The sequence below is a fragment of the Lithobates pipiens genome, unplaced genomic scaffold, assembly GCF_037356315.1.
Source record: "Lithobates pipiens isolate NorthernLeopardFrog02 unplaced genomic scaffold, aLitPip1_a1.2 Scaffold_18, whole genome shotgun sequence".
NCBI lineage: Eukaryota > Metazoa > Chordata > Amphibia > Anura > Ranidae > Lithobates > Lithobates pipiens.
Genome location: NW_027507758.1, coordinates 103,336,942 through 103,363,161, shown reverse-complemented (window position 1 = coordinate 103,363,161; position 26,220 = coordinate 103,336,942). Strand labels below are relative to the sequence as shown.

General features: G+C 43.6%; 1 protein-coding gene across 1 annotated transcript in view; it reads right to left on the bottom strand.

The window, feature by feature from the left end:
• Positions 1–26,220, bottom strand: part of SPRED2 (sprouty related EVH1 domain containing 2) — a 145,408-nt gene that overhangs the window by 44,560 nt on the left and 74,628 nt on the right. The window contains exons 2-4 of the mRNA XM_077485956.1: positions 19,790–19,964; positions 7,566–7,734; positions 2,626–2,690 (exon numbers count right to left, since the gene is read on the bottom strand). Coding sequence (XP_077342082.1) covers positions 2,626–2,690; positions 7,566–7,734; positions 19,790–19,964 — 409 coding nt within the window. The remainder of the gene's footprint in view (positions 1–2,625; positions 2,691–7,565; positions 7,735–19,789; positions 19,965–26,220) is intronic.

Here is a 26,220-nt window from a genome sequence, read left to right as displayed (position 1 = left end):
TGTTGCCGCATCCAGAGATGGAGTTTAGCAGCCTCTGAATGCAGCAAACTATCCATCCCTGGCCACTCATGTGAATGTAGCCTTAACATTCGAACACTGATCTGAGCATTCAAAGCTAAGTTTGAAAGCCCTTCAAAATGTAGTTTATAAAATGTTGTTTAGTAACTGTAGCCTTGCCATCATCTTGAATTTTAGAGTTTGAGTTGCACAGTTCAAACAGCCTCCCTCTATCGCTTATAAAATCAACAAATAGAATAATGCAAGCAAATTTATTTCTAAGTAGATTACATGTTTTAGGCTTCATTCACACTAGTCCGACTCCAAAGTCCAGTGACTTTCAGTGCAACTCTGGAGATAGACTTTGAGGTGACTTTTTACACTCTGTGGCATTGAAGTCGTATCAAAGTCACACCAGAGCAGTTCAGGAACTTTTCTAATGCCCTGTACACATGGTTGGACATTCCGACCACAAAATCCGTCAGATTTTTTCCGACGGATTTTGTTTGAAACTGTTGTTGCATACACATGGTCGGACAAAGTTATCGGAAAATCCGATTGTTCGGAACAAGGTAATGTTTGTTACGTGCGACGGGACTATGTAAAGGCTAGTAGCCAATAGCTTTGGTCTTGTAATTTAATCTGAGCATGCGTGGCACTTTGTCCGATCGGAATTCTCAGAAAAAGTCCAATCAGAATTTATTTATTTTTTCGGAAAATTTTAGCTCCTGCTCTCAAATGTTTTCTGTCACAATTTCTGATGGAAAAAAGACTTGTGTAGCATCAGTGAAGACAGCTTTCATAGGGAAACATTGAATTTCACATGTCATCCGACTTTGAGTCTCACAAGTTGGATCCTATGTCGCACCAGTATGAATTGAGCTAAAGAAGAATATATACATTATATGTACATCAGCCCATGAGGTTGTAGCGGATATACTACATATATTAACATATACTAGAATCTTCTTATGAATCCAGTTTTGCATACACTATACTCAAATCTTTGTTTGTATTGTTTTACATATTCTTGCACCATACATAATTGCTTAAACAAAGGAATGTTCAAAACCATGAAAGTTCTACCTCTAGATCAGCCTTTCTCAACCTTTTAACACAGAGGAACCCTTCAAAATAACTTTCCAGTCTCAGGGAACCCCTACGAAAAATGACTGTATCTACACCTCATGATACTTTAGTGTGATGGTCAATGGGGCGAATGCTCCTTACACTTGTGGTCACTGGGAAGAATTGCCCCCTTACAGATAGCTAAGAAGGGCAATGGTGTCAATGGGAACTTATCTGAGAGACAGAAATTGCTCATTGCTCAAGGAACCCCTAGCAACCTCTGGAGGAACCCTGGTTGAGGAACCCTGCTCTAGATGAAACTTTTCTTAGGACAGGCACATTACATAAGTATGATTTTTCCTGTCCGAAGATCACAGTAACAGAATTTTGATCATTCAGATAAGAGACATTTTCAGGGATTTGACAAGTAATTCTGTATACGCAACAACCAAGAGTTCTGAATTATTTTCTGCAATGAAATCAGAGCATTAAAAAGGGGTTCAAAACGGACAATCCATGGCTCGAACATCAATGTGAAAAACACAAATGCAATTCCTACATTACTGCAGCCCATGCTATGTACTGTGCCCTTGCTTCACATATGAAACCAGACTTCACATGTTATGCAGGCTTGAAAAGCAAATATCCCCTTTGGCGGCAAAGTGAACCTCACTGCATGAAACCAATTGGGTAGTCATTATACCCAATACCTACAGTCAATGCAGCCAATCAGCCTAGGTTTTGCATACAGCAACCAAACAGGTATTGGGATTCATGATCTAGAAATACGACATTGGTAATCCAAGTGGTTGTTTTGGCTAGCACTTCAACTTTCGTTTTAAAGAAGAGCTAACAAACCACAAAAAAAGACAACTGAACGGAGAGAAACAATGGACAACATGCACAATTTATGTAAATTAGCCATAATGGAAATCTGCATGTGCAACTGTATTACGTCAAAGTAAACAAAAATCTGTAGCATAATCTGCAAACATAAGACCATGGACCTACACTTAAATAGAACCTTGCCTATTCAGAGTTTTAGGCTGGGTTCACATATATGCGAATTGGATGTGGGTTTTTCCTGCATCCAATTCGCATGACAGGTGGATGTGACTGTCTCTCGCACAGGTCCAAGTGGCCGCGGAGCGAATTGCAAAAGGGTCCGGTTCGTGTTTGGGTCCAGGTCAGGTGCGAATTCGGACCTGAGTCGCTGAACCAGTGATCACACACGCACCGGACCCCAGGCACGAACCTGTGGCTGCACATATGTGAACCTGGCCTTAATGGGACTCTGCCATGTCATCTGCCATCTCAAGACATTTGAGATTTCTTGGCCCAGGTTTATACATCAGATGTCCTCCAGAAGAACAATAGACTAATCCACTCATATTTAGAAATGTAAAAATCTGAAAGTCCTGCAATACAATGCAGTGCTCCATAAATACAATCTAAGCCATGTTATCCATATGGGTAAGATATTTCTATTTGCAGTTTCAAACTTGTGAATCATTACAAGGTCCATCTGTTGGCATACTTTAAGCAATGGTTAGTACTCACTGCAAAAACATCATCGTCCCCGAGCTCAGCCTCATTATGAATGGTGGAAGAAGACGTAGTGGATCCTTAAAGAAAAATAAACCAGGATTTTAAGTCACCTAATAAATACATATTGTAACATTTCATGCATTTCCTCAACATATGACATATTTACATCTTCAAACACAAGTATTTTAGAAAGCATAGCTATCATGAAATACCATTTTTTATTGTTTATTTTTATTAATGTATTAATTTTTATTAATGTATATTATTTATTAAAGTGGTTGTAAACCCTTACAAACCACTTTGACCTACAGGTAAGCCTAGATTAAGGCTTACCTGTAGGTCCAAGCAATATCTCCTAAACCTATATGGTTTAGGAGATATTTGCCCGGAAACGGGCACCGCTGTCTACGGCGCATGCGCCGTAGACAGCTTCGCGCATGCGCATTGAGCGCGGCATTTCCAAGAATGGAGCTGCCGCGCGTGTCGACTCCCGTGCGTACGCGCGGGAGTGACATCATCGCGGCTTCGCGAATGACAGCGGCGGAGCTGCGAGACCCCACCAACAAGATGGATGCGGCGGACTACAGGGGACAGCGGCGACTTCGCTGGCTCCTGTGCCAGGTAAGTGACACATAATGGGCTACTATGCGATGCATAGTAGTCCATCATGCTTTGCCTTTGCAGGGAATGAAAGAGGAAGTAAACTCATCAGGGTTTACTTCCTCTTTAAGCGTTACTGCTATTGAAAATGTGCTCAAATAGAAACTGAGATCCTGTATGGGGGTTTCAAACAATTTTTTAACCTTTTATTCACTTCTTCAAAATAAATAAATAGGTTCTCACATTTACCAAGACATAGTTCTCGTATTTAAAAAGATAACAGAAGAGCCTTTAATTGACATAATTCTTCCAACAATTTACATTCGTTTTTTTGCCTATTTCTTATAAAACCAATTTTATTAAACATTTTCTCAACCATCTACAGATTTCCAGCCATTAAGGTCCCAAATCATTGGACCCTGCCACACTACTCAAGCTCTGGAAGGTTTTAAACTCTACATGATCAGGCCATTTTTTTTTTGCTATGCGACACTGTGCTGCTTTAACTGGCAATTGTGCAGTCATGCAACACTGTACGCAAATAACATTTAAATATTTTTTTCCACTGTGTTTATTTTTATTTTTTAAAACTGTGCACGGAACAGCCTTGATTCTTCTTTTCTGGGGTCCACCGCCAGCGCTCCTGGCTGCCCTGCCCCTTTTCGGCCCGCTGAGTGGCCACTATAGAATGCCGCTTTCTATGGGGGCACTCCTGCATACTCGCCAAACCTATGAGAGCAGGGAGAGGGGAGAAGAGCTGCTGCAGACACAGCACTGGGTCCAGATCAGTCCCAGATGTGTATTGGGGGGGGGTTGCTAATATTGCAAGATGTTTTTTTTTTTTTTACCTTAATGCAGACAACCTTTTACCTTTACAACCACTTTAAATTTTAGGTTCCAATAGCCTGTCTCTATTACCCGCACTCCAGAACCAGCTAAATACAATAGCGAGGAAGCAGAAAAGAAAAGTACAGTGAAAATAATGTGAGGTGGAATTAAGAGGAAGGAAACACAAAATGAATCTCTTAGTAGCTGCCTGATCAATGTTACACTCTAAAAAGCTCTGAAGTTTTTTCCTCCTTTGGGCAAATTGCTGGAGTGAAAGCAAACAAATAAGATATGAATACATGTTTTTAGTACATTATTCAAGGGAAAAAAAAAACCAAAACGTGTAACTAAGTTTTCCTGGGCGCACCGCCAGTCTCCAGCTGAACAAGTCCTACCTTTCTTTCAGGTAGACAACATGCTTTAGAGCAGAAATCTGATATGCAAGAAGCTTGAGCTGTGCTACAATTTAACCATTTCCATTTTTTCTGCATTTTTTTTTTTTTTTTTATGTGAATAGAACCGGTCCTTATTTCAATATGATATAATAAAACCTCCTTATTGGTAATATAGTAGCACAGGTGTAGCTAAAGAAGATAGGGAATTTTCAATGAAAACTAGGCCATAATAATGATTATAATAGTAATAAAATGTTAAATGCCCATGCAGCCCTCAAAGAGACAATTTTTAAACTCCAGAACAAAAATATACACACTATATATATATATATATATATATATATATATATATATATTATATATATATATATATTTTTTGGAGTTCGGCTATCCAGCATTCCATTTCTTTCAACAAAAAATATACTGAAATGTACAATCATGCTTCATTTTCCTCCGCTGATCCTGCCAGTAACATACTTCCTGTCCTAGGGTGACAATGCTCACTCATTGTGCTATAGCTATGGAGAATCATAATCACGCTAGCAAAGGAAGTCTTTTTGGACTACTAAATACCTCCAACTTTCATTTCCCTGATCGATGGGAGGGGTTCTGCAGTCCAAAGAGGAAACCTGGACAGGACGATAAAACTGCTTGGAAAAAACATTGCAGATCACAAAAAATTTATTTCTGGCAAGAACAGTTTTTTTTTTGCACTTAAAGTGGTTGTAAACCCTTACAACCAACTTTGACCTACAGGTAAGCCTATATTAAGGCTTACCTGTAGGTCCAGGAAATATCTCCTAAACCTACACGGTTTAGGAGATATTTGCCGAAAGACAGGCATGCGCCGTAGACAGCGGCGCGCAGGTGCACTGAGCGCGCCGCTATCAACGCCGATATGCCGCGAGTGGTGGCTCCCGTGCGCATGCGCGGGAGTGACGTCATTGCGGCTTCGCCGAATGACAGCGGCGGAGCAGCGAGACCCACCGAGAAGATGGATGCTCCGGACTACAGGGGACAGCGGTGACTTCGCTGGCTCCTGTGTCAGGTAAGTGACACATAATGGACTACTATGCGATGCATAGTAGTCCATTATGCTTTACCTTTGCAGGGAATCAAAGAGGAAGTAAACTCATCAGGGTTTACTTTCTCTTTAATGAACAGATATGATGAAGCTATTTCATTGGTATATTTACAGACCAAAGGGGAGCTAATAAGCGTTCATTGTTTGGGTTTACATAGAACTCCAGGCAAATAAATCATTTCTTGCAGCAGGTTCTGTCTATAGGAGGGGAGAAACTGCTTTACTTACCCGATCCTCTACTGCCCTAAAAGGCAGTGGACTGTCCCTCGGAATCCCCATTGCATTCTTGGTTCTATTGGGAGGAATAAAGTCCCATTGTTGGTATTTAAGGGAGGATTATTGCCCCTTCATCGGTGTGAGTGGGAGTAATGCTGCCCAATCATTGGTGTCATGGGTAGGAATAGTGCTCCATTATTGGTGTCTGTGGGAGCAATGTGCCAGATCATTGATGTTTGTGGGAGTAATGGCACCCCCAGTACTGGTATCTGTGGGAGGAATTGTACCCCATCATTGGTATCTATGGAAATAATGATGCCCCATCATTGGTGCGTGTGTGTGGCAGAAATGATTCCCCATCATTGGCGTTTGTGGAATTAATGGCACTCCATTATTGGTGTCGAAAAAATGGTGCCCCGTCATTGGTGCTATCGGTAGGATTATTGCTCTATCATTGGTATCTGTGGGAACAATGGTGCTCCATCATTGATGTCAGTGGATGGAATGGTGCCCCAAGGGCCAGATAAAGGCAAGCAAAGGGCCACATACGGCCCGCGGGCTGCAGTTTTGAGATCACTGCTCTAGACCACTAGCGCGCAGAGGTGCAAAAGCTGTAGGGACCAGAGGATCGGGTAAATATGATCTCTCCAAGTGGATCATTTTTTTATTTGCCTGGAGTTGGGCTTTAAACAGCCTAGGAGATAGACAGTATATGTGCACTTTATACTTGCCTCTACAGGCCTCTGTGAGATAAGGAGAACTGAATATGGACTTTCAGTGCTACTCTAATTTCCAATTCTTGTCACTGCACATTGTTGAAAAAGCAGCTGGCCATACAAGGTTTGTTTATATTGATTAATCCAAACAGATTCCTCCATCCACACAAAACAAGACAGATGGAAGAATTCCTTTGCGACAGGACACTGGGCTATGCTTTGTAAAGGAACACCAAACCACCATTTTTTTTTTTACACATTTGTACATGTCCACCACTTTTGTGATGTATTTTCCATGGATTGTATATACTATACTTATTTAAAAAGCCATTACATGCCAGAGATTAAAGACTCAAATGCTGGACACCAGAGGGGGATGTGAACACCACAACTAGATGCCAGAGGTTTGTCAGAGGGAAAACCTCTAGGTACTATGGAGACATAAGGGCGCACAAAAACTAGAGGGTGCAGCATGCCAGCCACTGTCCAGCTAAAGATGATAGAACAGGAAACACATAAAACTAAAGCCGGCCATACAGGGGTCGAATCTCTGCCGGTTAAGCATGGATCGTCAGAGGTTTGACCCATGTATGGGCAGGCCGATTGTACCCAAGTCCTACATGCAATTACTGACGGCCGCCTATAGTAGTAATCGTTATGTTCTGCAGGCCTAGAAGGCTCCCAAGGCCCTCCACCAGCAGATCACCACAGCGCTGTGGGAGACCACCCCCCAATCAACACCGACTGTGTTGATAGGAGAAAGAAGCAATTTTCTTTCCTTCCATCTGTGCTGACCAAAGACTCTTTGGGTAGGCAACACACTTAAAAAAAAAAAAAAAAAAAAAAGAAATAGGGATGACTTGGCACTGGTATACCTACCACTCATTCACCTACCTAGAAGATTTGTGCTGACTTTACCCTTTCCTCATAAATATATACAACCTGGGATAAATTAGAGAAACCCTTTCATTTGCCTGCCAACATTTACCCAGCTTGAGGGTTTTTTCTGGTATCACCAGCATGAAAAAAAGGAACTGAGGAATGTGACGGATCACACAAGTTCCACACCCCAAGGCAAAGAATAGTTGGAATGCGGGTCTTAGGTTTCACTACCTTCTGTGAGGTCTTCAATTGCTTTGCGTACTCCTCTGTCGAAGGCTCGTGCATCAGCAGGACTCTGAAAGGTGAGGCCAAACCTTCTTTCATCAACTGACCAGTGATGGAACGTTGGAGTTGCCTTCTGATACACCAAATCCTTCTTTAAATAGCATTCCAATAACACCTGAGTTGGTGAAATAAAAAATACACGTATGTAAGGAAATGATCAGATCCTTTTAATTTACAACTTTTAACATAATATTAAAGCAGAAATACAGGATGATGATAGCATATTTATGTTTATTATAAGGTTGTACTGATATCGTTTTTTTGTCGGATAGTACAAGTACCGATATTTTCGTTCAAGTAGTCGCCAAAACCGAGTACCAATACTTTGCGGTGCGATTTGCGTCCATACAAAATGAATAAGTTCAAACTGCACTGCAAAGAATCGTATGCAATTTGAACTGGAATGCGGTGCGATTACCGTCCGAATTGCATGCAGTTTCCGCACCGCCCCAGTGTGAACCCAGGCTTGTCAAAGTGACTCCAGGCTGGGTTAACACAGAAGCAGTGCGGGGAAACAGCATGCCATTCCGCATTCCTGTTCCAATCGCATGAGGCTCTTTGCGCCGATTCATTTTGTATGGATGCAAATTGCACCGCAAAGTATCCGTTTCATAAGCATTTTCACAAGTATGAGTTCTCCTGATAATACTGGCTATCGGCGCATCCTTCCTTTCTTAGTTTTGCGGTTCAAACATGGAAAATAAATGGCTGTCACATAAATATTATAAAGGGTCAGTGGACCCAAAAGTGGCCCTTCAGTTAAAGGTGGATTGTGACGGGCTGGTTTTCTAAATATCTCAAGAGACTGAAATGACATCTCTCTGTAAGGGATGATCTCAGACTGGTTTGAATCCTAGTTTGAACCCACCTGAGTGAGCTCGCTGCCAGGAAGTGGTCACCTTAACTGGGCCTGTTATCTGGAGCCATGGCATTCCCCACCCCACAGTCCCACATATACTTGCCCCTTTGGAGTGGGGAATGCCTTGGCCGCTTATTGACACAGTACAGCGATAGCTTTTTTTGGGGGCTTGGACTAGAAACCGAACACGCCTGCACTCATCTGTACTTCCTGTTGTAGTTCCCAGTTCTGTAGTCACCACTTAAGTTATTCTCACTCCATTCTCAGCAGTGAGATTTGAACGTGCTCGTGATAACTGCAACAAGTGTGCGGATCAGTAAAAAGTGACTTGTGCTCAGTGCTTTTTAAATTCTGGAAAAAAACGGTACGATTTCCGTGCATAAATCAAATACCGCACTCACCAGCTTCCCTGCCCCTGCAGGGGTTACAGCGCCTCCACAGTGTGAGCCCCTGTGTCGCTATATAGAGCTGGTCCGGTATCTTCTTAATTTATCCACACCACATTGCATTAAATGAAAAATAGAATATCCATAGTGTGATATTGTACCAAACTTTTATTTTATTAAATCCAGATGAGCGCTCCAGATGACGTGCAATGACGAAACTCGTAGGGCGTGGCCATAGGACACACACGGACTCTCTCTCTCGAGGCGGCAGTGAATGTATCTCATAGCGCTTGTTTTCTTTGAAACATTGTGAGCAATTTTCTTTGGATTTAATAAAAGTTTGGTACAATATCACACTATGGATATTCTATTTTTCATTTAATGCAATGTGATGAGGATAAATTAAAAAGATACCGGACCAGCTCTATATAGCGACACAGGGGCTCACACTGTGGAGGCGCTGTAACCCATGCAGGGGCAGGGGGGCTGGTGAGTGCGGTATTTGATTTATGCACGGAAATCGCACTGGTTTTTCCCAGAATTTAAAAAGCACTGAGCACAAGTCACTTTTTACTGTTTGGGAGTCCTTTTCAAGATAATGTGATTGTATGGACATTAAAACACTGAACAACATATTATTACAGAAATTGAACACAATATAGAGTGTTTTATCATAACATTTCTTTTGCACTTGGGCACTGACACTTTATAATCTATTTGTATTTTTATTTGATTTGTACACAAATGTTTGATATTATTGCCAATATTGTCATGTTTATTAGGTATGGTGGATTCTGATTTAAACACTGTAGATTTGTATTAGGCACCAAGATAACCTTTTTTTTTCCCATATATCGTCTTTTTTCAGGTAGAGTGCCACAGCTACCACTACTGCTTTACAAACATCACAGAAGTCTTCATTGGCATTTTTTTTTCTTTCATCTGAATGAGGGACTCTCTCAGCTAAGCACATCCTCCTGCCTCAATGCCTGAGCTAAGGGCAGATGAATTTCTCTTTCCTACCTCCTTCCCAAATTGGCTTTTATGATACTATTGAGAGGCCAAATTAAAAAATGTAATGGTGCCCTGGGTGAGAAAATCACCTATACTTCTTTAAATAGACACCGTCACCTTGCTCATGCCAGGCAAGGTGGCAGTTGTGATTGTAAAGCAAACCTTTCGATCAGTCCCTGCAGAACCGGCCCAATTTAGATCCATGTATGGCCAGCTTAAGTCAGCATCTCAGCCCAGAAAGTGGATGATGCCTGCACAAAGATGGTGCTGTCTTTCTGAAAATGCAGCATGCATCTACTCAAATTAATGCAACAAATTTAACACGCATGCACCAAAGTTGGATATACATAGTCTAACCTAGCTTTTCCTGCAGCTAAACAAAAACAAACAAATGGATTCCTCCGATCATAACACTATAGTTGTGCACAAGACTTTACATTCTGTGAAAACAATGCAAGGGCTTTTGTCCATAGAGGAGGGGGAAGAAAGGGCCAGGGCCAGGGCCCCGTCAGAATCAATTAAAGTGGATGCAAATCCAATTTGTTTTTTTTTTAATTAAGGCTTGTACCTTGTGCAGTATAGGATTTCATGTCATCTGTGCCCAGTCTTGCCATGAAGAGCGCTCAAGAAATATCTGTCTTATTTTCAGCCAGATCATCCTCCTGGTTAGGCCCGTCAGGCCATCTGACCTGATCCTTTACGGACTTGCTGATACCAATTGCTGCAACAGCTGGCTGAATAGCTGAACTGGCCAAAGAAAAGGAAGCCTTTAATAATGGCTCCAATTTCTTGACAACAGGGTCTTTCAAGCCCTGTGCGTTATCTACTGGACTAGTTCTTGTTTAAGGAAGAGTCTGCTTCATCTACGGCTGGCATGCTCAACTTCTTAAACTTTTCATCCATGGGATATAAAAGGGAAAACCTCTTAAAGAGGAACAAAAATCCTGTCAGGATGTTCCCCAATCAGCATACACCGCCTATTCCAACAGGGGGTGTAGAGGGAAAGTCTGTGCGAACTGAAAAGGCCTCAGGAACCCCAAAAAGAACCAGGGGGGGCTCGGTCACTTCTGCAAGTGGCAACTTAAAGGCAGAACCAACCATCTCAGTAAGAGTCTGGATCAAAAGCCTCTGCGACTGAGAGACAGGCATCAACTGGATATCTTCTTGTCCAGATTGCTCAGAAGCAGACTCATTTGCCAGGCCCTCCATAGAATCCTGAGCTTTAAGCTCTTCCCCATCCTCAACCCATTCCTGCTCCAAACTAGGAGGCTCACGGTAGGGGGATCTGTCATGCTTATTGGCACCCTGGGGGATGGAGGCAATCATGCCAGCAATCCTGTGCTCTAAACCTGGCGAGGGCCGAGGACAGTTCATCCTTAGTGATAAAGGGTGAAGAAACGGTGTTGACTGTAGGCACAGCGGCTCAGATTGCCCGGAAGCCTGATCTTTCTGGGGATACAAAACCAGGGATAAGACTAGGTTCATCAGGAACCACTGATGACATAGCTGTGCCCTTCCCTCTAGGGTTAGTCCCACCCCTCTTTTTGAAGACATTTACAAGCCACAAAAAGAGTATCTGGGTGTAGTATTAACACACCTCAGAAGGGGGACCCTTTAATGGGGTTCACCAAGCCCCTATGCAACAATCGTGCTAAGCACCTTTAGCCTGCCAAGCAACACTGGTGACTCACTTGACCCAGGTAAGGAGAAATTAACCGCTGCAAATGCCTGGTTCGGAGCCTGCTCTGTGTCCCACAGCTGCCTTCTGAAAGCACAGCACTGGCATACACAGCTCAAATAAGCTGGCTGTGCGCCGGAACACTCTGCGCATGCACGTGTGCGGTCCCGGCGAACTGGCGTGGCTGTATTCGCGTATGACAAAAATCTACATGTGCCCAGATAAAAGCCACTGCGCATGTGCGGCTCTGCCGCTCACGCCATGGCCACCAAACAAACTGCTGAGCAGTGCTCGTACAAATGCATGTGCGCCATTGTGAACCAAGAGGCGAAATGGCGCACCATCGTGCGACTGTGGTGACCAAGCTTTGGTCTAAGCGGGCTACCGACTGGTCTATTAACAGCAGGTCATCTAGGTACGCTATAATTGTTATACCCTGGGTCTGTAATATGGCCAGAGGAGCAGCCAGGACCTTTGTAAACACCCGAGGTGCAGTAGCTAGACCGAAATGTAGAGCTACAAACTGAAAATGATGTTTTTCTACTTCGAAGCGCAGATATTTCTGATGAGCGGGGAAAATAGGTAAATGCAGGTATGCATCCTATTGATGTCAGAAGTTCTCCTCCTTGTAGAATGGAGACTACTGATTGGATTGATTCCATGCAAAAAGATTGAATTTTTAGGAACCAGTTTAGATCTTGGAGATCTAGGATGGGTCTGACATCTCCATTTGGCTTTAGCACTGTGAAAAGGTTTGAATAAAACCTCAAGCCCTGCACTTCCATGGGAACCACCATGATTAATTTTTGCAACAAAAGTCACTCCAAAGCTTGAAAGAGACATCTTTTTCTCTGGGTCTTTGGGAACATTTGATCTGAGGAAACAAGGAGACGGGAATTCTCGGAACTCTAGTTTGTAACCTAGAGTTATTGTGGAGACCACCCATCTGTCCTGAAAATCCTCCTGCCAGACCCTTGAGAACTGTAGCAGTCTTCCCCCCACTTGAACGAGCGGGGGCGCCCCTTCACAAAGAGACTTTAGCATTCTGTCTTGTAGATTTCCTCCCCCAGAACTTCTTTTTTTGGATATTACTGTCCAAATCATCCCCAAACAGCCTTACACTACGGAAGGGGAAACCAGCCAGGAGCTTCTTGCATGGCGTTTCAGCTGACCAGTTATTCAACCACAAGATTTTATGCATATGCACCAACTCAAGCGTAAGATGAGAGGTCTGAAGGATAGAATCTCTGACTGTTTCAACTGAAAAACACAAAGCCTCTGGCAGGTTGGCTAACTCCCAGGCTTGCTGTTCAGGGAAAACCTTGAGCGCCTGCTTTAAGTGATCTCTCAAGGACTGACATACCCCAATTGCCGCCACTGCAGGTTGAGCTACTGAACCTGCCAAGGAAAAAATGTTTTTTAAAAGGAATTCCAATTTTTCATTGGTTGGATCCCTAAGCATTTGATCCACTTATGGTAGAGGAAAAAACCTCCTGAGTAATATATACGGGGGCTGAAATGCCAGAAGCAGTTGCAGCCCCTGACCCCAATGGCTCACTCTGACCAGCCTCCTTAGGTCCTTCAGGGGGAGATGGCGTTGCAGAGGAGGGGTCCTCAGAGCCTGAGGGAGATCCCTTTGTGCTCCTATTTTTCGGGGTAGTTGTACCTCCCCTTCTGCCCATAGTGCTAAGCACAAATGCAGAGGTACTAGCAGAAATGCACCCACTACTGAGCAAAATAATCCAGCAACTGCCGCTACTATCAAGGCTCAGTCTGATGCTAAGTAAATGTTGCCTGAGAATGCCTGTGTCAACCACACTCACATGTCATCCATCTCTGTGCCCCTCCTTGAGCTGTATGCACCTGCAAAAAAGTGCACCTTTATAGCCTTGTATAGCCCGTGTTGTGGGTGTCAAACCACGCCGACGTCGAGCTAATGCTCTGCTCCCTCCTCTAACCACCCCTTCCGCCCCTGTCTTTTTTTTTTTTTTAAAGACTGCTTTTCCCACGAAAGCTGAGGGCTCTGTTCACACATGGAGGGGGAGGCTGGCGTGGAGGAGAGAGGAGGGCCGATGCATGAAGAGCCACCGTAATGGCGGTGGGAGGTATAGCAACATTTACTTAAAGGAGAAAAATTCCTCAGGAATCTCCCTTACCTTATCCAGGTGCAGGGTTCTGTGGTAAAACAGACCCAATCTTCACCGCTCATAGTGGGCTCCATTAAAAAACCTTCAGGAAACGGGGCCCCTTGTTATCAGGGGATCCACACTCCTGGGTCTGTAAGCATCCCGCCAGGAAAATATGGCTGGAAAAAAAAACAAATACTGGATCCCACGGTCCAGCTCTCTAAAAAGAGATGTTTTACAGGCAAAACCTCATTTCTTTGGACACAAGGCTCGGGTACCATTCAATTCAGCCTGGAAAAGGCACTTTGAATGGAACCAGTTGCATGGCTTGCCCCAGCAAAGATTTCTCCAGCGGAGCTCAGCACAGCACATCTTTACTCCTGACCAACACCTAAGACACTGGCGAAAAAACTGAGGTACTCCCAGTAAAGGGAGGGGTTATATAGGGGGCTAAACTTCCTGTCTAGGGTGTGCCAGTGTCCATCATCTAGTGGTGCCTATATAAGTCATTCAGTAAATACTGTGGCTCTGTGTTCTGTGATGTACGAAAAAGAAAGAGGAGGGCGCAGAAAACGCGTCTTTCCAGTGCCGGGACTGCAACATCAGCTAGCATGGACACTGAAAGATAATCATCCAAGGAGGTAAGTGCACTGGGGAACAGGGGTGTGCAGAGGGTGCAGTGAGCTGGTTCACCTTTTCGGGTTTTGTGAAAAGGTGAACTGACCCTTTAAAAAAAAAAAAAAAAAAAAACCTTACATAGGTGTCTTGAGTTAAGCTATGTGGGTGTAGAACACAGAGCAAGCCTGCAAGGTGTAAGTGGCTCGAGTCCTCGGAAAAAAGGTAAACAGGATTCCACCTTTCGCTTGCGTTCTACTCTGCTGCACGCCACACCCCACTATAGCCAAAATTACCGGTAATTTATATAAGCCAATTTGTTTTTAAGATTCAATTAAACTTTTGAAAAATACGTACGTACATGCACTTTCATAGCTTAGGATGCAGCAAAAATAAAAAGAGGGAAAGGAGTAGGAGACACCCTTCGCCACAGGCAAGAAAAAATACTTGTTTAAGCTATAGGTTAGGTCACTAAATAAAGGAAATTATAGTTGGGTGTGTGTTGAGCTAAATTCACTCAGCCTCAGGGGTTAAACAACAGCCCACACCTTGGGTGTGTATAATATTCTGATCACTCGAAGACACATGCATAATCCTCCTGGCACAAAGTACATTAACTCACCCACTTTACCAAGATTCATCTAAAATGATTTGCAGCCTTTAACAACATGTACAACCTGATCACACTGAGCATGCACCAGTGATGGATGGGATATTAATATGTATCACCACCAACACTGTTCAGACTTGACAGATGTAACAAAAAGAAATAAAACGAAAAAAAAAAATCTAAAACAAAAACCTAAAACAAAAAAAACACGAATTTGCATAGTCTCCACCAGCTCCAAGTAATCTAAGCATTGAGAAGTCATTAACTGCATATTTTTCCTTATCCAGGGTTGATCAAAGGCAGCAGCCTTATATTACCTTATATTTTTTAACCAGGATCTATACTTGAATGTACGCTTAATATGTAATGCAGAGCAACATTAAAATAGAATTCCGGGCTTAAAGTGGTTGGTTGTAAAGGCTCAAGGTTTTTTTTTTTTTTTACCTTCATGCATTCTATGCATTATGTTAAAAGACCTGTGTGCAGCAGTGACCCCAGACCCCCCCCCCCCCCAAATACTCATCTCGATCCAGCGATGTGCAAAAGAGCCTCAGCTATCCCAGGACTCCCCCTCCTCATAGGCCGAGACAGCAGAGGGAGCCATTGGCTCCCACTGCTGTCAATCACAGCCAGTGAGCCAATGAGGAGAGAGCAAGGGGTAGGCTCTATTTGTCTTATGTACGCATAAAGTAGGGCTGGGGAGCGAGCACACGCCAGTGCCTCCAAACTAAGTGGCTTGCTATTGTGGGCACTGCTCAAGGAGGAGCCAGGAGGACTGGCAGAGGAGCCCAGAAAGGGGAGGATCGGGGCTGCTCTGTGCAAAACTAATGCACAGAACAGGTAATTATAACATGTTTGTTATTTAAAAAAAAAAAAAAAATCCTAACCTTTAATACCACTTTAACCCAACTAGTCATAAAAACGCTCCCTCCCCCTCCTAACACCTATAACTAACCTGTGTAAAAAAGATGTACATACCTACTTTCAGGCTGCTCCAGTGGAGTCAAATACAAAATACACTTTCATGAATTTTAAATGCACACATACAATTTTTGGTAAAATATACAAGATGGCGGTACGCCGAGTAAATAGATAAATGTCATGCTTTAAAATTGCGCATGGTCGTGGAATGGCAACAAAGTGCGGTATTTAAAAATCCCCATAGGCGAAAAAAGCCTTTACAGGTCACCAGCTTAGAATTACAAAGGAGGTCTGGTGCTAGAATTATTGCTCTTGCTCTGACATTCGTGGCAATACCTCACATGTGTGGTGATCACATTTTATATATGCGTGCGGGACCAATAGGGGGCATTTAAAAAAAAACTTTTATTTTTACACTGTTTCTTTTCAATTTATTTTATCGCCGTCACAAGGAATGTAAACATCCCTTACAACAACAATAGGAAGTGACAGGTACTCTTTATGGAGATATCTATTACACCCTAGATGTCACCTCTGCCTTTAAAAGCATCTGATCACACCAAAGTCACCGCCTGTATAAGCCATTCCAGCGGCTAATTAGCCACTAGGATAGCTTTTACATAATAGCCGATCTCCTCATGAGAAAAAAACTAGACCGTGATGATGCCTGTAGCTGCACTTGTACATTTTTCATTGTATTAAAATGCTTAACCTACGCAGTCTTACCCAAATGCCGCGATGCTACATGCAGGGCTGCTGTTAGAAATCATAGGGCCATGTAAAGCCTACCTTACAGGGCCCCCTGCTCATCCTGAAAACTATCTACCTGTGTGCCTGCAGCAGCTGCAGGCAGGAAAGGAGAATAGGGAGGCTGGCAGGGCTGCAGGGGATGGGGGCACACAGGGGTCCGGACAGCAGGGAGGTGGGGGCACAAATATTAGAACCAAAAATCTGTTTCTTCAATAAGGCAGTACAGCCTTGCCCAGCAGGTGCATGGGCACCCCTTTTAAACTGATGGGACCCAGGCCTAGTGCAGGAGGGCTGGCTGCACTGCCTTATCAGTGGCCCTGTGTACATGCAACAGACACACTTTGGCAGAAACATTTATATATGAAAACAGCAACAGCAAAGGAACAAATCAACTTTTCAGTATTAGTACTTTCAACATACAGTTTTATCACCCAATTTAATATCATGCAGCTGTTGCAGTGAACCTCCAACTAAACTGTCACTGAGAAGTAAATCACTGGAAAGGCTTCATTTCTGGGAAAGTCCACTTCTGTTTAGCAAAACAGACTTTTCCCAGTGCAGATTTGGTATCATTCCATCTTGATAAAGTCATCTTCTCACAATGTATATCAGGGTGATAAATTATTTTTACAGTTCACAGAACATGATGGAGGTCAGAACGAAGTTTACTCAATAAGAGTGCAAAACGCAATAAATGCGCTTTCATTTGACAAAGCTTTCCATTTGAGATGCATGAGATTCCAATGTTTTATGCGAGCAACAGGCAAAGGTGCATTGTCCAGCCCTGCTCCTAGCAGCCTGTATAAATGGAAGGATGAAAGCTGCCATGGCTGGACCATCTATGGAGTGATATTAACACTTAAGGCAGTATGTGCCCAGGGACATTAATACCCCTAGGTACACCATTCAGCCCTGTCCAAGCTACAGCAGCCTTCAGCCTCTCTGACTAAAGGCTGGACAATGCACCAGTGCCTATTGCCCACAAAAAAAGCTACAAAAACTCATGCACAAGAGCTAAATTCCCAGTGTGCATGATGCATTAGGGTTTACCCTACAAGGTCACATTCCCAAATCCCCCACCCTCAAACCACCCCTCAATGAATTTTGGGTACTTCTTGAATTCAGGATCTGCGAATAAAAAGACTACAAGTCCCATCCGCCACTGTAGCGGAGGGACTCGCATATCAGTGGCGTACAAATACAATTATGACACTACACTTGTAGCCCACTAATTACGTCCTCCCACCCCATAATGGGGGGTTCCATACCTTCATACAGAACACAGGCTGGGATGTAAATTAAGGAACCTAAGCATCGCACTCGCAATGCACTGAACGCTGTTGCAATGGTTTGCAGGCTTCAATGAAGAAATGTAATGCAACATTTTTTCCTTTACTAACATGGGTACATTTATTAAATTTATGCAAATGATGCACTATTTCTTTCAAACCAAGTCCTGGGTTGCCCTTCTTCCCTACATAGCACACAGCAAAGCACTGACAATTTGCATTGCATCATGGGGACCTAGCTTGCTTTCTCCTGATCCAAGATCTCAGTTTTGGCACGCTGAGGAAGAATGACCATAATAAGATCAAATTTTTTAGCATGTTGATTGATGGAGGTATAGAGAACATAATATATATATTTACATATAGTTACATAGTTGGTAAGGTTGAATGAAGAGACTAGTTCATCCAGTTCAACCTGTGTGGGTGTGTCTATAATAATTTCCCATATCCCTGTATATTGTGTTCACGAAGATGCAGGTCCAAGGTTTTATTTTAAAATGATCAATACTTCCTGTTGACACCACCGATTGTGGAATGGAGTTCCACATCCTTACTGCCCTGACAGTAACAAAAAACCCTACACGTACAACCCGTTAGCGCCCAGTGCACACAAATATGCGGTCTCTCTAGGGCCGGGCCTTGGTGCCGAGCTGCCGCATATTTGTGTGCAATAGCGCCAATACAGCTTTACTGAGAGCACGCCCCTGCGCGCTCCTTGCTCACTTACTAATGGCTGCCAGAGAGCTTTGGTTCCTGGCTTGCGATCAGGAGCTTTCCGATCATGTGTCCGCCATGACAGTCAATCACTGCAGTCACATAACCTTAAGCCCTGCCCCGCCTCCCGGCATTCTAAACTCCTTAAAGGGGAGGGCCGTTTAAAAAAAAAAAAAAAGTCAGCAGCTGCAAACACTTCAGCTGCTGACTTAATCAGCCCACTTACCTCGGCTCTCGGGTCCCGGCGTCGCCATTCCTTGTAAGGGAAACAGGCAGTGGAGCCTTATGGCTTCACTGCCCGTTTCCTACTGCGCATGCGCGAGTCACGCAGCGCTTTGTGAATGGGACGCGCTGTGTTCTGGAACACACAGTTCCCAGAACACAGCGCGACCCATTACCCAGAAGACGCCGCACGGAGGAGAGAAGACAGAAGATCTCCGCGGAGGAGGAAGAGGAAGATTAGGATTATGTGCCTAGCAACAGGCACTTCTGGTAAGTAAAAGAAAAAAAAAAAATTTCATTTTTTTTTTTTTTTTAGATTTTTTTTTAATTTTTAATATTTTTTTTTTTTCAGGGTGGCCCTCCACTTTAAAGCAGGGGGTCTCAAACTGGTGGCCCTCCAGCTGTTGCAAAACTACAAGTCCAATGAGGCACTGCAAGGCTGACAAATACAAGCATGACTCCCACAGGCAGGGGCATGATGGGACTTGTAGTTTTGAAACAGCTGGAGGGCCACAGGTTGAGACCCCTGCCTTAAAGGGCCAGCAGGCACCGGCTCTAAGGGTTTAAGGTTAAACCGCTTCTCCTTAAAAAAACAAAAACAAAAAAAAAACACCCATTCTGGGTAAAATGGGAAGGACCCCCTTACGTTTTTTTTGGTTTGTTTTTTAAGGACATCGCCCCCTCTAATGTATAGTAATAAATTGAAAAGCAGAGGCCTACATAGTCTTAGCCAGGCTCCCAAGCTCTTGGACAGATGGGGAAACCATACATGGGTAGAGTTCCTCTTTATTTGTGCCCTTTTTTACCAGCCTTGGTCTGTAGACTAGGTGAGACACAACACTGGCAATATTGGAAAAGTGTGTTGCCTGTACTGTAAGGCCAACAAACAGATCAAAAAGTCTAGCCAACATACAAAGGGAAATAAGCAGCAACCTATAGCATGCAAAACAACTGTGGGTTAAAAGATTTTAAAAAAAAAGCTTTACCAGCTTATCTTTTATTCGTTCTCCATGTATAAGAAAGTCACTTCTTCCGCTGCCCTCCGGGTAAACTTTAGAGACTCCAACCCGACTGATTCCGCCGCCTTCATGTGGTAACCATCCCCCACTGGAGTCATCTCTGCTCATAACCACAGCCTTCACACGCACTATGTAGTTGTCACTAGAGGAGAACATATATAAAAGAGAAAAAATGAGAACACGTAATGAAGAGAAGCAATGCTAAAAATACCTTGATAGGTCCATATTCACTAGTTATAAAGCGTCAGATACAGGAGCCACAGCTACTTAAAAGAGAAGCTGTCACCATCAAAATAAATGCAGAAAACCCCCCACAAAAAACAAGAATTTAAATCGACTACGTGCAGCATTATTTCCATAAATAATGTTTATTGTGCCTCTGAATTTATTATTATTATAACGTTTTGTAGCAACTGAGAACAACTAAAAGGTAACAGTATAGAGTGAGTGACAGCTCCGGGTCTGCTGACATCATAGCCAGGATGTTTTTATGCATAAATTACTAAATTGCTCATGGAATCTTATGGGAACTTTTTTTTTTTTTTTTTAAATAAAAGGGTGAATGATGTCAGCTCTGCACTCAGACAATGTTGACACTGCCGTGATTTGGTAAATCCCATGTTAAGTTGAACTTTGACTGACCACTTTTATGGTGTCATGCTCACAAATCACATATGCAAAACAATGAAAGCTTTCATTTTCTTTTCCTAGATCAGACCTATAACATGATCAGGAGAAGCAAGACAGCCAATAAAATTCAAACATCTCCCTATATTTTGGGGGAAAAAAAAATGTATATTATATATATATATATATATATATATACACACATATATACACACATATACACACACACACACACACCGCTGTATCCTGGCCTAGGCCGACAAGGCCCAGGCCTAGAGCAGCACTATACAGGGGGTCAGCACAGAAAGAGACCCCGCTGGCTTGCGCTATTAGTGTAGCGCCAGTCTTATGGGGCGGACTGGGCCGAGATACAAATAAATCTAGCGCCCCCATAAAGCGGCCACACTGCTTCCAGTATGCTGTGGGGGGGGGGGGGGGCAGTTCTAATTTTGACTGTCCTGGAACACAAACTTTTCTCACTGTGCTATATGCTATATACTATATGCTATATATGTTTTCTGCTACAGCATTGGCATGGTTATATCTTCTTAGTTCTCTCACTTTTTTTTTTTATTTTGGATAGAGTAAGGGAGGGTTATAGCCCCCGTCAGTTTATTTTTTTTACCATCCATGGCAGAAATTTCCCTGTTTAGCTATGGGGCAGGAAGTGAGAGGAATTCTATGCATATTAAAGGAATCCATTGCCTGCCTGCCCCCCCCCCCCCCCCCAGGCCCTCACAACTTGTTTCCCCACTCTAAAATTTCAGGGCGGGTCTTAAACAGGAATAGGAGGGCCATATTTAAAATTAGGGGGTGCACAAGTTTAGTCAGGCCTAGGGCAGCACAAAACCTAAATACACTACTGTAGATATATATATACACACACTAGGGTTGCACAGATACTAGTATTGGTGCCGATACCGAGTATTTGCACAAGTATCGGTATTCGTGCAAATGCACCGATACCTGAAATGAATACTTTCAGGCTCAGCTCTTTGAGCTGTCAGTGGGTCTCCCCTGTGTTAAAGAAGTCTGGTAATTGGAGCTGTCAAAAAAAAAAAAAAAAAAAAAAGCAGCTGGCAATGTTTATTAACAACATTGCTCAGCCCTGAAACACTAAAATAAAAAGAAACATGTTTTTTTTTTTTTTCGTATATTTCTGTTTCTTTATCTGCAGATCAAAGGGATAAACCCCTTTAACCTCTTAATTTACTCCCTATTCTCCTCCATTAAATTATTATTTTCCTGCTTTTTTCTTTTGTTCACATCTATTTTATAAAACAAAACTTTTTTTGTTTGCTTTGTTAGTGAATATTTTTACACATATATATTAACATATATTTACACATTTCACATTGAAAAAGCGCTTAATTAAAAAAAAGATCAATTTATTTAATTTGTAAAATAACTTTTCAATGCTTTGTACCATTGCTGACAGCTGAAGTTAAAACAAAGCAGTTGTTTTAGGTATCGGTAATTGGTATCAGCGAGTACAAAAAAAAAAAAAAAAAAAAAAAAAAAAAAGTATTGGTAATGGTATCGGTGCATCCCTAATACACACCCATCAGCCATAACATTGTGACCACTGACAAGTAAAGTGAACAACACTGATTATCCTGTTACATTGGCTAGGTTAGGTAAGGCAAGGTTAATGTGTTAAAAGTAGAAAAATGGGCAAGTGTAAGGATCTGAGTGACTTTGACAAGGGCCAAATTGTAATGGCTTGAATAGATGATAGGGTCACAGCAACACAAAAACCGCAGCTCGTGGGAAGTTCTCAGATTGCAGTAGTGAAAACGTGGTACTCAAAAAAAAAAAAAAATTAAACAAACAAAAAAACAAAGGAAGGAAAAAACGTGAACCAGCGACAGAGTCGTGGGCAATGAAAGCTCACTGAGGCACGTTGGGAACGAAGGCTGGTCCACGTAGCCCGAGCCAATAGAAGAACTACTGTAGCTCAAAATACAAAAAAAGCTTAAGGGATTGTAAAATCTAGTTTTTTTTTCGTATAAAAATAAACATGTTATACTTACCTGCTGTGTGCAGTTGGTTTGGCACAGAGCAGCCCAGATCCTCCTCTTCCCGAGTCCCTCTTCTGTGCTCATGCTTCCTCCTTCCTGTCAAGTGCCCCCGCAGCAAGCAGCTTGCTATGGGGGCACTCAAGCTGAGTAACAGCTCTGTGTGTCCATTCAGACATGGAGCTGCAGTTCGACCCCGCCCTCTCTCTCTCTCCTGAGTGCTGACTGACTTTGATTGACAGCAGTGGGAGGCAATGACGCTGCTGTTTCTCAGCCAATCAGGAGGGAGAGTACTGGACAGCTGAGACAGTCATGGACATCACTGAACAGAGATAGGGGTCAGGTAAATATTGGGGGGGGGGGGGGGGGGGGCTGTTGCACACAGAAGGCTTTTTATCTTAATGCATAGAATGCATTAAGATAAAAAAAACCTTCTGACTTTACAATCCCTTTAATGTTGGTTCCGATAGAAAGGTGTCAGAACACACAGTGCATCATAGTTTGTTATGTACGGGGCTGTGTAGCTACAGACAAGGGTGCCCACGTGGATCCGTGTCTACAGCCAAAAGCTCCTACAACGGGCATGTGAGCATCAGAACTGGACCCCAGAGCAATGAAAGAACGTGGTCTGGTGTGATGAATCACATATTCTTTTATATCATGTGGATGTCCAGGTGCATGCGCGTTGCTTACCTTGGTAGGAGATGGTACCAGGATGCACTATGAGAAGTCTAAACCAATGGAGGACCCACCTTGCAATTTACAGGACTTATAGGATCTGCGACAGACGGCTTGGTGCCAGATACCACAGACATAGACAATAGCACAGCCTATTGCATTGGGGTGTGCACCCTTAAGCTCAAACACACATGCATGTGTATATGTTTACATATATTTGACCCCGACACATTGATCTCCCTGCTGGCACAGTGAAAGAGAAGAGCATAAACACTTTTCTTATGGAAGAGCAAGTAAGAGGGAGATCTTTACCCTGTTCCTGCTGCTACACAGAGCGATAACACTAATGCGCATGGGGTGATAAGGGTGTGCCTGGGCACATCCAGCACACCCTGTGCTCACACATATGACTACAGAATACCTTCAATGTTCTAGTGGTGTCTATGCCTCGATGGGTCACAGCTGTTTTGGGGGCAAAAGGGGGACTTAGACCACTTTCACACTGAGGTGCTTTTCAGGCGCTTTCACACTATAAACAGTGCCTAAAAAGCTCACGAAAACTTATTTCCATTAAAATCAATGAACGCTTTTACACTGGGGCAGTTTGCTGGTAGGGCTGTGAAAAATTCCCCTCTCCATTGAAATTAACAGAAAGCTCTTCAAAAGCGCTCAGTGTTTTTACTGGCAGTTTAGAAGCGTCTCAGTGTGAAAGTGGCCTTACTCGATATTAGTTGGGTGATGTTATGGTGGGTGGTCATAATGTTATGGCTGATCAGTGTAATTTTTATCTACAGGCAAGTCTATAATAAGGCTTACCTGTAGGTAAAATGACTATTTCCTAAACTTGCAAGGTTTAGGCGATATTCACCCTGCCTGCAGCCGATGACATCAGTGGTGCATGCGCTCAGAAGGTCCGGCGTATCATGCTGGAACTTCAGAGCTCCTTGCCGGCACATGCATGAGAGTGATGTCATTGCGGCTCTGGCCACTCACAGCGCCAGAGCCCGCAAACCTGGAAGAAACGCTGGGGGGGGGGGGGGGGGGGGGAACATGTCAGCCCCCCCAGCGGTGACTTTGTTCTAAGGTATTTCATAATGTGCTAGTATGCAATGCATACTAGCACATTATGCCATTTTCTTGCAGGTTGTTTTTTGTGGTTTACTACCGCTTTAAGATGAGGCTAAATAATCCATTACAAAATTGATAACTTTGTATAAAAACCAAAGTAGATAAATTGTTTAACCACTTGAGATCCGCGCTATTGCCAAATGACGGCATTAGCGCGGACCTACATTTCCGGGACGACGTCTATTGACGTCGTCCCGGTTACGAGCGGCCTGCGCGCCCCCTGAGGGGCGCGCGCGGCGCGCTCTGTGATCGGCGAGTCCATGAGACTCGCCTGATCACCGATCCGTGTAAGGGGTCGATCCCGACCCCTTATCACGTGATCAGCTGTCAGCCAATGACAGCTGATCATGTGACAGAACGGAGCCGGTAATTGGCTATTATTCCTCCTCGCGCTGACAGCGCGAGGAGAGAAAAAAAAAAGCCGATCACGGCCAGCAATACAGCTGACCACCTGCCCCCTGCCAGTGCCCACCTGCCCACCGCAGTGCCATCCTGAATGAAAGTAAGTGCCCCCCATCAGTGCCCATAGTGCCCACAGCGCCACCCACAGTGCCACCCACAGTGCCACCCACAGTGCCACCAACAGTGCCCACAATCTGCCGCAAAGGTGCTGCACCCCAGTGCCGCCCAGCAGTGCCCAGCAGTGCCGCCCATCAGTGCCCAGCAGTGCCGCCCATCAGTGCCCAGCAGTGCCACCTATCAGAGCCACCTATCAGTGCCACCTATCAGTGCCCATCAGTCCCATCTATCAGTGGTACCTATCAGTGCCCATCCGTGCCACCCATCCGTGCCACTTATCCGTGCCACCCATCCATGCCATCTTATCTGTGCCCATCTTTGCCCATCAGTGCCGCCTTATCTGTGCCGATCGGTGCCGCCTTATCTGTGCCTATTAGTGCCGCCTTAACTATGCCTATCAGTGCCCACCAGTGCAGCCTATCAGTGCCCACCAATGCAGCCTATCAGTGCCCACCAATGCAGCCCATCAGTGCCCACCAATGCAGCCATCAGTGCCGCCTAATCAGCGCACTTCAATGAAGGAGAAAAATGACCCGTTTGCAAAATTGTATAACAAACTATTAAAACATGATTTTTTTTTTGCATCTTTTTTTGTTTGTTTAGCAAAAAATAAAACTCCGAGCTGTAACTAAATACCACCAAAAGAAAGCTCTATTTGTGGGAAAAAAATGATAAAAATTTCATTTGGGTACAGTGTTGTATGACCGCGCAATTGTCATTCAAAGTGCATCAGCGCTGAAAGCTGAAAATTGCTCTGGGACTGAGGGGGGTTTAAGTGCCCAGTAAGCAAGTGGTTAAACACTGACATGACAAAATTAGTTTAAAATGCTCAAACTTAACTGTATGACCTGAAAGGCCAACATGAGACTCTGAAGCTCGGACTGGTTACAAGACAAATCATTTACATACATACAACCAAAAAATACAATTACACAACAGTAGTGTATTATAAAGAGATGTAAATGGATTTGTTGCAGTATTTACATCCTGCGTCAGAGTGCTCAGAGAAAAATCATCATGGCCAGATACATTTAGTTCTGGCTGGACCGGTCACCCTATGTACACATTTTCACCAGACCCCTTCCTCTGTCTATCTATTTCATGGGGGAAAGTATGTATAAGCATTATTTATTTGCCTCTGGAAAGTGATCAACCACAGTTCACTTTTCAGAGTGGCGGTAAAGTACACTGATGCCTGAATGAAGCCATAGAGCAAGACTGAGCAAAGTCGATCTCTGCATAGTAGAATGGTAAAGTAAACCTTCTCAGTCTTCTGCTCTCCACAAATGGCACAGGAGGTCTTGGTCCTTTGTTACAGCAGACCTACGTGTAGACATACTTGCTAACGTATGCACACGTGTAACACAAAATGACAGCTACCCCCACACCCTTGCCTTCATCTTTCCTTTCCCCTGAAGACTGGCACTA